The 12,236-nt window shown below is 48.4% G+C and overlaps 1 protein-coding gene across 1 annotated transcript; it reads left to right on the top strand.

Annotated features, from left to right (window-relative positions):
* Positions 1-233: 233 nt before the first annotated feature.
* LOC142019314 (olfactory receptor 51A7-like) lies at positions 234-10,648 on the top strand. The gene is made up of 2 exons (XM_075006450.1): positions 234-635; positions 9,644-10,648. Exons 1-2 carry the CDS (start codon positions 234-236, stop codon positions 10,646-10,648), a joined length of 1,407 nt encoding a protein of 468 aa, XP_074862551.1.
* The last annotated feature ends 1,588 nt before the right edge of the window (positions 10,649-12,236 follow it).

Raw genomic sequence — 12,236 nt, 5'->3', positions numbered from 1 at the left:
GAGGGGCCATGCGGGTACCCATAGCTGTGCCGCTGCTTTGAAGGTATATGTTGTTGCCAAATCTGAAATAGTGGTGTGTGAGGATAAAGTTACAGAGCTCAGCCATCAGAGGTGCTGTAGCATCATCAGGGATACTGTTCCGGACAGCATTTATTCCATCTTTGTGTGGGACGTTGGTACAGAGAGCCTCTACATCCATGGTGGCCAGGATAGTGTTTTCTGGTAGGTCATCAATGTATTGCAGAAGTGTTGAGGAAGTGGCTGTTGTCCAGCCAGAGTTGTCCTTCCTCAGTGAGAGCAGCAGACGGGAGCTGGAGCTCAGCTTGCGCAAGAGACTCATGCACCGGCGCTGGGGGCTGCCCAGGAGGATCCAGGAGTCGCTGCGGTTACTCCGGCCCGCTGCAGAGCTCCAGGAGTTTGGGCCTCAAGACCATATGGAAACAGCTCCAGGGGAGCCTCTCCTGCTGCCGTGGCCCAAGAGCACAGCACACGTGGAGCAGGGCGCTGGGAAAGCCATCAGAGTGGTCTCAGCTCCTCCGCCACAGCTCAGCCTGGGAGGTGCCGCTCAGGAACGGCTGCAGATCCACGTGGCAAAGAAATGTGTGGAGATCCGGCTGGGGGCCAGCCCTGCTCCCGTGAGACGCTCGTGGCAGGCTCTGCCCCTCGTGTCCCGGCCACCCCTCCCCAAGCTCACCCCTGCTGGAGGGAGGGCCCCGAAAGCCAGGAGCTCCCTGCTGCCTGTCTATAAGGTGCCACAGGACCCTTCGTTGCTGTCTAGGGACAGTGTGTCTCTTCCGGCCTTTAAGTCTAGGAATAGCTACACCTCAAATGGCATTTTGTTTCCCTGGTCCAGTGAGGGCTTGCAAAATGTCTCCCAGTAAATGGAACACTTCTTAAGCAACTCCTCACAGCCCTGGTTCATCCCCAGAGCAAGTCCTGGCTGAGCAATGAATGAGGCAGGGCTCAAGTGGCCAAAATAGTGTATGATAATGTCACCCCAGACTGTATCATGCTGAACTTTTCCTAAAAAGTTCACCTGAGGCAAACACAGAGCATGGAATATTCCAGCCCAGATAGCTTCAACTTGGAAAAGTTACAAGCAACTGAAAAGAGGGTCTTATATCAGAATCAGTCATTCTTAATAAGCCTAAAACAGGCTTGTCAATAGTTAAGTAAGCAAAATGCATATCAGGCATGGAACATGATGGCATCTGTAAGAACCATTCACTGTAGGTGTCGGTCAAAAGCAGAGAGTGGACCTGAGAACATCAGGCTCAAACCCACAGCCTTCTACCGCTCCAGCTGGAAGTGCAGCTGTATTAGCAGTTACCATTAGAGCATGGTTGCACCCAGAGTTCCCTCTAACTTTTTCCATCCATGTGCAAGATACATTTTGTTATGTTCACTGAAGCATGTGTGGATGTCCACTGCCAGCAGACACGCGTGGTGGTGGCGGTGGGTGCGCTGCTTGGTGGCACCTGAATCTCTCCTAAGTGGCTGCCCAAGCACTCGGCTTATTTGGACCATTGCTTGCAATACATTTATCCAGAATATTATACTGCATCAGAGGTATCCTTGAAATGCTGCGTATAATCACTAGTACCAGTATCAAAGACCTTTAAAAGAGAAATGTGGCCTCTTTCCCTTTCCATGTCCTGAGCACACCACAGGTCTGAAAGCCAAGCTCCCTGTGCAATTTCAGAAAGCAAATCAGTGCGGAAGGAGATGGACAGAATTCCATCCATCAATGGAAGTAGGAGATCCAGGCAGCTAATTCTACTCCAAATTGTTGCCGATTTCATTTGATCGGCAAAGAACCCGGGGAGACCCTCTAATGCACTTGGATATCATGGATGTGCACCAATCTGATTGAAGTTTACCCAAATCACCAAAAATAAACATGGATTCACTCTGTTCTGCTCTCAAACACAGTTCTGAGACACTGTTTGACGTTACGGAAGTTGCTCCGGTCAAAGTCAAAGCAGAATGTGGTCAAATGGGAGGGGCATTAGGTAACTGAGAAGTGTTAGAAACTATGGGATAGGTGCCAGACAGGAAGGAAAGAAGAAGGAATAAGATGAAAGATCAACAAGCAAAATGCAGCTAAACCAGAGAGAAACTATGCCTGCAGGGTCAGAAATAATGTGTTTACTTTTGTGCCTTGATGGATTTTTTATTTGAAGCAAAGTTACATAAAATGTTTTAGTAGCTCTATTATCTCCCTTCAAAGCCTGAAAGCCCATTTCTCAAACCTCTCCTGATGGGAGAAAAAAGGGGATTTGTGTTTCTAAACTGCCAATAAAAGATCAAAGGGAAGGAAAGAAATTTGGCATCACAGATATCAGCAAACACTGCAGCCTTGCCATGGCTGCCTGAAATATCAGAAATAAAAATGACAGCTATTGAGCCTGTTTAGCATGTCAGGAGTCTGAAAACAGCCTGTCACATTACACATTTTTATCAGCTGCTGAGGGCGTGTGTATCGGGGGGGTGGGGGTCAGTTCCTTGTGTACACTTATAGGCCAACAGGTACAGGATTCATATCCCGAGACAAATTCCAAACAGATCTGGGAATGTTATAAATAAATCTAAAGTTTTACTAATTAAAAGAAAGAAAGAAAAGGTTCAGAGTAAAATGTTTAAAGCAATCAAATTACATACACCAACCACAAAGTTCTTGATGCAGGCTCACAGCTGAGATGGAACAGGCTGCTATCTTAAAAGTCTTTGGAATACTTCCCTTGTTAGGATGGGTCATCAGTGCTTCTAGGCTCAGTTCATAGCAAGGATGCTTCTGAAGTGATGAGCTGGAGTGAACATAAAGATGGAGGAACTCTCAGAGTCCTCTCTATACCCTTTCATGTGTGAAGGGAATTCAGTTGTTCCTCCCAGTCTGGAAGCATGTCTGAGATGGAGCCTGTCACATGGGCAGGTCACCCGTCCATGTCCTTTGTAGGCAATCTGTCATTGCCTCACTGCTGAGTTACACCTTACAGCCAAATTCCTCGTGTGGTGATTGGCACCTGATAAGGCCCTTTGTTTGTCAAGTACACAATAGGGTGCCACACCTCCTATTGTGGTCTCACAGAAATTAAAAAGTCAAATACCGGGAGAGAGCCAGTACTGATAACTCCATGTATAAAAATGAAACAAGCAGTATAAACAGATTCAGTGAATCACCAGGTTTCATTAGACATATCACTTGGCCCTCTTGGTATAAGATTTGGTGCAAACCTAGGATGGTACAAGCCGTTTACCAAAGTTTCCATATGCAGGCTAGAAATCCCTTTAGCCTGAGACCAGCACATTGCCCAGTCCTGTCTTTCTTTCCAAGAGTTCTCTTGTTGGGGGGAGTTAGTCCCACAGTGATGTCACACCGCACTTTATACAGCTTTAACCTATGGTGGGAACTGTTTGTTCCAGTTCTGCCCCTCCCCCCAGTATAGAAAGGATATGGTTGCATTGGAGCAGGTTCAGCAGAGGGCAATGAAAATTATTAAGGGGCTGGAGCACATGACCTATGAGGAGAGGCTTATAGATTTGGACTTATTTTGTTTGCAGAGGAGAAGACTGAGGGGTGATTTCATAGCAGCCTTCAACTTCCTGAAAGGGGGCTCTAAAGAGGATGGAGATAGGCTGTTTTCAGTGGTGACAGGTAGCAAAACAAGGAACAATGGTCTGAAGTTGCAGAGGGAAAGCTGTAGGTTGGATATTAGGAAAAAGTATTTCACCAGGAGCATGGTGAAGCACTGGAATGAATTACTGAGCGAGGTGGTGGAATCTCCACTCCTAGATGTTTTTAAGTCCCAGCTTGACATAGTCATGGTTGGGGTGGACCCTGCTTTAGGTAGGGGTATGGACTAGATGACCTCCTGAGGTCCCTTTTAGCTCTAGAATTCTGTGATTCAATGATTCTATGAAAACCAGTTCCCAGCCCATTTTATGAAAAAATACATATACCCAAAATGGAGTTGAGTGTCATGTGGTCTGGTCACATACCCTTGATGCCACCATTACATAGAGACCATCTGAAATGCTAAGGTTTTTTCCATAGCCCATTTTCTTTGTCGATAAGCCCTTAGCACTGTCTAGCCTACCATTGTTGCACTTGAAAGGATGACTGTGTGTGTTTTTCAGAGTAAACACATTTGAAATACAGCTCTCTCATCAATATTCATAAGTTCAGATACATAAATGATTTAAATATAGGATAATCTTATGAAACAAATGACTTTTCCAAGAACACCTCACAAGACATATCTCGTTCCAGATGATCCATAATTATATCGTAATCATACAATTACAATGAATATCGATCTCAGTGTTACAGTCTACATTTGCTAGTTGCAAACATTCATGCAAACATCTGTGGATTCAGAGACTAGGCCAGATGCTGAGCTGCCCTCTGTTGGTGTAATCCGGTTGTAGGCTACGTCTACACGTGAAGCCTACATCGAAATAGCTTATTTTGATGTAGCAACATCGAAATAACGTCTACACGTCCTCCAGGGCTGGCAATGTCGATGTTCAACTTCGACGTTGCGCGGCACCACATCGAAATAGGCGCTGCGAGGGAACGTCTACACGCCAAAGTAGCACACATCGAAATAAGGGTGCCAGGCACAGCTGCAGACAGGGTCACAGGGCGGACTCAACAGCAAGCCACTCCCTTAAAGGGCCCCTCCCAGACACAGTTGCACTGTACAACACAAGATCCACAGAGCCTACAACTGGTTGCAGACCCTGTGCCTGCAGCATGGATCCCCAGCTGCCGCAGCAGCAGCCAGAAGCCCTGGGCTAAGGGCTGCTGCCCACGGTGACCATAGAGCCCCGCAGGGGCTGGAGAGAGAGCATCTCTCAACCCCCCAGCTGATGGCCGCCATGGAGGACCTGGCAATTTTGACGTTGCGGGACGCGGATCGTCTACACGGTCCCTACTTCGACGTTGAACGTCGAAGTAGGGCGCTATTCCGATCCCCTCATGAGGTGAGCGACTTCGACGTCTCGCCGCCTAACGTCGAAGTTAACTTCGAAATAGCACCCGACGTGTGTAGCCGCGACGGGCGCTATTTCGAAGTTAGTGCCGCTACTTCGAAGTAGCGTGCACGTGTAGACACAGCTGTAGTGTTATGCCGATTTACACCACTTGAGGATGCAGTTTGATGTTCACTCTGGTGCACAGGGCCTGTGTGGGGCCTTAACCCTGCTAAAACCCCATGTTAGCTTCTGTTCCAAAGGTTGGAAAAGTCATAAGAATGGCTCCCGTTGACTATGATGTGCTTTTGGATCAGGCTGTAGGTTGTATTCAGGCTTTGCAGCAGCCGTGATCCCTCCCCGGGCACACACAAAGATATCCATTATTCATAGAACCATAGAGATGTCAGGCTGAAAGCTGCCTTAAGTCTAGACCACTGTAGCTAGTCAGGATCAAGTGAACGTAGACCAACCCTGGCAGGTGTTTGTCCAATGTGTTCTTGGAAACCTCCAGCAATGGGGATTCCACAAACTCCCTTGCCAAACTACTGTAGAGCTTAACGCCTCACATCATGAGAAGTCTTTTCCTAATATCTAACCTGAATCTCCCTTGCAGAAGAGTAAGCCTGTTTCTTCTTGTTTTACTTCAGTGAACATGGAGGACAGCTGATCCCAGCTCATGACTTGAGTGTGTCTTGTCTATACTTTGGTCAGAGGAGGAAATTTAAAACTCAGCACAGCATCTCTGGTCAGATTGGAGTCATAACCATCCATGGTGATGTCATTACCCCATTTTTGGGGGCACCTGCCAGCCCCTAGATGAACTGAATGTGGCAGCACCCATTATCTCAGGGACAACATGAGGTGCACCCTTGGATGCAATGATGATCTACTAACAACATGCATGTCGCATGACAATCTGTCCGTTTACTCACCCCACCTTGGAGCTGGACTCTCTGAGTTTAAAACATCATCTGAATCCCAGACATTGGACATTTCCAGTGGGTGAATTGCAGTAGGTTTACAAATGCAGTCTGGATGTTCCAGCCAGCACAGACATGGTTAAATGGGGGTGGAGAGAAGATTTCCAGTTGCTCGTGTTATCAGCCCGGTGGGGCTTTTGCAACCTGCTTTATAAATGCTGCATATCTGGGCACTCTGGACAGGTGTGGGAGATGTTAGTGCTGGCAGCACTGGGGGTGGATTTTCCCCTGCGGACATGAAGGCCAGTCTGCTTGCTCCCATCCCATCAGGGTGAGTTGCTTTACAGGTGGATGGGAAAGTTTGATGAGACCTTGTTAGCTTACCCTCCTGATCCTTCTTAATGCTCGCAGTGTGCAAAGAATGCTCAGCAAAGGAGCCGGTTCTCTGTCAGCCTGCAGTAATGTTAACCGGGGCCATGTGCACGCAGGAGGTATTGGATAACAAAGCTGTTTGGAAGGACAGCTGCAGAGTGACTCGGGAGCAGCACCATGCTTTGCTGTGAAACAGAGCAAAGCAAGAGTCTCCTTTCACTCCTGGTGGTTTTCTACCCGGAGAAGTCCCCTGCCCTAGACAGACTTGCTGCTGGTGCAGACCAGAGCCTGGCCCAGAAGGTTTACTGGCTAGAAAAGAAAACATCTCTTTATTTAATTCCAAGATGAGGCACTATGACATTTCTTCTACACAGGTAACAAGAAGTCCTGTGGCATCTTATAGACTAACAGATATTTTGGAGCACAAGCTCTCATGGGCAAAGACCCACTTTCTCAGATGCATCTGATGAAGCAGGTCTTTGACCACGAAAGCTGATGCTCCAAAATATCAGGTAGTCTATAAGCTGCCCCAGGACTTCTTGTTGTTTTTGAAGATGCAGACTAACTCGGCCACCTCTCTGATACTTCTGCAGAGGAGCACAATCCACAGAAGTCGGGTGAAATAAATATCGGGTCCTTCCCCACTCCTTGCTTTGGTCAGAGCCAACTTTTCAGCAGTAGTGTTACGGGGCTGGACTCAGAATGTGTCCTCCCCTGTGCTGGGATGGGAGACCCGTGGAGTTCCATGGAGCAGGGTCTAGGTGGGGTTCCATGTTTTGTGGGTAGCAAGAGACCTGGGGGCAAGGCTGAGTTTGGGGAGGGGACTTGGGATAGTGAGCTAGGCTTCTTATCTGGGTGCTGTGTGGAGGCTAGGCTGTGGGGGTTGGCTGCCTGGGTCAGGATCTCTCCAGCCTTGTAGCAGGGCATAGAGTGAGGACAAGGCAGGGGCATGGTTACAAGGAGGCATTCCAACAATTCACCAGCCAGTGGCTGCCAGAGGCTGGGCAGCTACCCACTTACCTGCCCGTTGACAGCCCAGCAGAACCTGTGAGACCCAAGAGAAGCAGAGGAAACCTGCTCTGAGACTGCAGGGGATCGGAGACCCATGCAGCTGGCTGGGGGAGCACATTCAGCTTCCAGGGATCATGAATACCTTCGGAGTTAACTTTGTCTCACTCACGAGGTCTAAATTGGAGAATGCCAGGCCACGCTGAGGCCATTCTGCCGGGGTGAGCAGCTGCCTGTTCTCTCAGGGAGCTGTGAGCCATTTTGCAAAGCCGGGGCCACTGATACAGGTATTAACAGATCCCGGGTGCAGGGCTCTTTTCAGGAACAACTTAGGGAATGAGATTGCTGTGGGACATTTATGTATGCACCTGAGGATTACAGTGGATGAGAGTTTGGATATGAGTCAACGGTGTGTCCTTGTAGCTAAGAAGACTAATGGCATATTAAGGTACATTAGGAGGATTATTTCCAGCAGATTTAGAGAACTTATTATTTCCCTGTATTGAGCACTGGTGAAGCCTCATCTGGAGTATTGCGCCCAGTTCTGGGCTCCCCCCACTATAAAGAGGATGTGGATGCATTGGAAAGGGTTCAGTGGAGGGCAACAAAAAGATTAAGGGGCTGGAGCACATGACCTATGAGGAGAGGCTGAGGGATTTGGGCTTATTTAGTTTGCAGAAGAGAAGAGTGAGGAAGAATGTGATTGTAGACTTCAACTTCCTGAAGGAGGGCTCGAAAGAAGATGGAGGGAGGCTTTTCTCAGTAGTGATGGATGGCAGAACAAGGAGCAAAGGTCTGGAGTTACAGTGGGGCAGGTCTAGTTTGGATATTAGGGAAAATTATTTCACCAGGAGGGTGGTGAAGCACTGGAATGCGTTGCCTAGAGAGGTGGTGGAATCTCCATCCCTAGAGGTTTCTAAGTCCCTGCTTGACAACCTCCTGGCTGGGATGATTTAGTTAGTTTGATCCGGCTTTGGGCAGGGGCTGGACTCGATGACCTTCTGAGGTCCCTTCCAGCCCTGGGGTTCTCTGACTCCAAGTGTGCTGAATTTCAGTGCTGACCATGTGCAAGCTGAGCTGTCTTTTGTGCATGACTCAGAGCTGCTGTGGAGAGCTGGGAGGCTTCTGGGTGGGTGCTCTTGGATGTGGGACTTGCACTTTTTTGCTGCATCACATCCCTGGAGTCCCCTCTACCATTCCTTGTCTGCCTCTTGGCTGCCCATGCCACTGTGCCAGGCTGACATTGCTGCAGGATCCTTCTGGCACATGGGGGGGCAGGGAGGCCATTGCTTGGAATGTTTGGAAGGGCTCATGCCAACATGGAATGCAAACTGCTCCTGACTGCAAGACACCACCTATTTCCATGGAGGACATCTGTATTTACAGGCAAAAATAGAGGTGTCCAACTATGTACCAGAGCTGCTACCCCCCCACTTGGTGATTAAGTCAGTGAGCGCTGTATCACCACCAAGATTTCTCAAATGGGAGCCCAAATGCAAAGAGACAAGAAGACCTGGGGCTCAGGCATTAGACGGCTCATTAGAAAGTTGGTGTCCAGTTTCCAGCCACGGCAGTTGTAGGGGGCTCAGTCCCTAACTACGGATTTATCAGTGTAATTCTATGTTCCTCTTAAAAAATCCCGGTCCTGAGCCTTTAGAGCAGGGGCCACATCTACTCTGTCCTCTGTTAAAAAATCCAGGTCTGCAGGTTTGAGAACGAAAGGGGCTTTTGGTACATGCAGGGTGAAAAATACGTGGCAGAAAAGTTTTACTGAAAATCTCCTGAGGGGGGTTCAAATCGCTCCTGTTTCATGGCATTTTTGAAGAGCTGGAAAGTGGGAAAATTTTGGCTGATAATTCCTCTTATTGTGTGGGACATTCTCCCTACCCCCATCCCCTGATGCTAATGGAGGCCCTGCTTCTACCATCACCTCTGCCTGGCCCAACCCTGACATTTACTCACAGCCCAGGCTTGATGTGAGCACCAGGGTCTGCCCAGGCAGCTCCAAAACCTTTTCACAAGCACAGATTCCCGGATGGTTGGTGGACCCCCATCAAAGCTCACAGGTACGTGAAAAAGGAGAGCACAACCTAGATTTTCCGAGGGCAATTAATAACATTATTGGAAGATAGTTAATTTAAAAATAATAATTGATTGTAACTTTGCAATTTATTTAAAACTTATTTTCCATGATCATTTTTATTTATCTTTGTTTTTTCACGTACCCCCTGTAATACCCTCAACAGATCCCTGGGGGTCCATGGACTCCGGGTTGAGAATCACTGGCTTACATTGTGTATTTATTATGCTGTTGTTTTCTACCAGTCACTCCCGTATGGTTTCTGCAATGCTGCCTGTCTCCACAGGGGGCGCCACTGCTGGTGCTAGTGTGGGATCTGGCACTTAGCGTTATGGTGGCCTCCAGCAACACCAGCTTTGCCCCTCTGACCTTTCTCCTAACGGGATTCCCGGGACTGGATGCTGCCCACAACTGGCTGACTGCCCCCATTTGCATCGTGTACTTTTTGTCTGCTCTGGGAAATGGCACCGTTCTCATTCTCATCATCACTGACATGAGCCTACATACGCCCATGTACCTGTTCCTGCTCATGCTGGCGGTGGCTGATCTGGGCTTGTCCACCTCCCTCTTCCCGACGATGCTCCGGATTTTCCTGCTAGGCTCCAGAGAGATCAGTTCTGATGCCTGTTTCTCCCAGCTCTTCTTCATCCACACCTTTTCCATCATGGAATCCTCGGTGCTGTTGGCCATGGCCTTTGACCGCTTTGTGGCCATCTGCAACCCTCTGAAATACACCTCTATCTTGACCAACACCCGAGTGGCCCAGATTGGCCTGGCCATCATCATCCGGAGTGTTGCTTTGCATGTCCCTTTCCCCTTCCTCCTCAGGAGGCTGCCATACTGCCGGACCAACCTCCTGGCCCATTCCTACTGCTTGCACCCAGATGTTGTGAAGCTGGCCTGTGCTGCTGACTCCAGGGATGGAGCCTATGGTCTCTTTGTTGTCTTCTCCACCATGGGGCTGGATCCGACGCTCATTGTCTTGTCCTACATCTGCATCCTCAAGAGCATCCTGGCCATGGATTCTCTGGAGGGGCGCCTTAAGGCCCTGAACACGTGCATCTCGCATATCTCCGTGGTCCTGCTCTTCTATACCCCGATTCTGGTCTTAACACTGATCAACCACCTGCACCTGCACACTGCCCCCTTTGCTCACATCCTTCTCTCCTACATCCACTTCCTCGTCCCGCCAGTGCTAAATCCTGTGCTGTACTGCGTGAAGATGAAGGAAGTGCGTAAGCGTCTCTCTGCCTGGCTTCTGAAGGCCCAAAGGGTTGGACTGGGGCCCTGAAGGGAAGTATGGTCTTGGAGCTAAAGCCCGAAAAGGTTAGAGTGGGTAGTTCTCTGAAAACATCTGCTCACTGTGCACTAGCTATAAATCCCACATCTCGAATGAAGCCAATCTGATCATCCCCCCTCAAAATGCATATTAGATTTGGAAAAGGTACATAGAAAGGCAATAAAATGATTACAAGTATGGTACAGCTTTTGTAGGAGAACACATTAAAAAGACCAGGTCTATTCAGCTTAGAAGATAAATAACTAAGTCTGTGGGTACACGATAGTTTATATTTCAGAACACAAATGTGTCCCAAAATAGCAGCTCTGCTGTTAAACACTGCTTTTAAATAGTAGGGCTATTTTGAGCATGGCATTCTGGTTCTGGTACGATCGCAGCAGATGGAGGCAGGAACTACGCAAGGGCCTTCAGAAGGGTGAGATGGGGATCAGACAGCTAGCAGAGGAGAAGTGAGGCCACAGTAAGGACCTGCCAGACACTCACCCATTACACATGCAACAGATGCAGCGAGGACTGTCACTCTCGTGTGGGCCTTCACAGTCACAGTCAACGCTGCAAATGATGATTCCAAATGGAACTACGAAGGGCGCGATCCATAGTCTACGCAGACTGAAGGATGCTACTGTACATTCTTAACTGTTGGGGGAAAGTGAATAGCGGAGTGTTATTTATCCCTCCAAGTAACACCCGAAGAAGGGCTCAGCCAATGAAATGAATAGGCAGATTACTGGGAAGAAGCAAAAGGCAGCACTTCTTCACACAATACACATTCCAGGGGCTGAGCTCCTGGCCAGGGAACATTGTGAAGGCCAAAAGCATAACTGGGTTTAAAAAAAAAGAATTAGATAAGTTCATGGATGGTGGGTCCATCACTGGCTACTAGCTAAGATGATCAGGGACACTGTACAATGCTCTTGGCATTCCTAGCCTCTGACTGACAGTAGCTGGGAGCCGGAGAAAGATGACGTATGACTGGATGATTACCTGCTGTGTTCAGTCCCTCTGGGGGACCTGACACTGGCGACTATTGGATGACAGGACACTGATCTAGATGGACCTTTGGTCTGACCCCGTGTGGCCATTTTTATGTTCTTATGTTAGACCAAGGAGGTCAACTGCACAGGACACATATCTTGGGCTGAAATCAGCCTGTGTGGAGGAGAAGTAAAAGGCTCATGGTGCTGCCTTGTCTATATTCCCCTTGACTCACCTCAATAAGGTGCAAGTGGGAATTTCGGGGAACCGAGACCATATACTAGTGCTGGGCACGGAGGAAGGGAAGAATCTCAATCCTCAATTAGCAAAAGTCACAAGAGAATTTTCCAGCAAAATACAGAGTAATAATGTAAGGAATGTGGCAGCAGGAGCTCAATACTGATGATGGAGATGGGAATGTGTCCTTCAGAGATCATTTGCGTGAAAATACAAAGGTGTGCATACCTAATGCATTGTAAACAAAGCCTGATGGGAGCAGGCAAAGCAATGACATTTGTCTATGGCACACAACACGTTGCTGTAAAGTTACAATCTATGCTGTCACCCAGCGTAAGAACTGTGGACTCTCAACAATACTTGAAGT

Source organism: Carettochelys insculpta, chromosome 1 (assembly GCF_033958435.1).
Source record: "Carettochelys insculpta isolate YL-2023 chromosome 1, ASM3395843v1, whole genome shotgun sequence".
Classification (NCBI taxonomy): domain Eukaryota; kingdom Metazoa; phylum Chordata; order Testudines; family Carettochelyidae; genus Carettochelys; species Carettochelys insculpta.
This window is presented reverse-complemented; position numbering and strand designations above follow the sequence as displayed.

Coding starts and splice junctions, on each gene's coding strand:
- LOC142019314 (XM_075006450.1), top strand. CDS start 234: ATGTATTGCAGAAGTGTTGAGGAAGTGGCTGTTGTCCAGCCAGAGTTG. Junction 636..9,643: donor TGGGGGCCAGCCCTGCTCCC/GTGAGACGCTCG, acceptor CTGTCTCCACAG/GGGGCGCCACTGCTGGTGCT.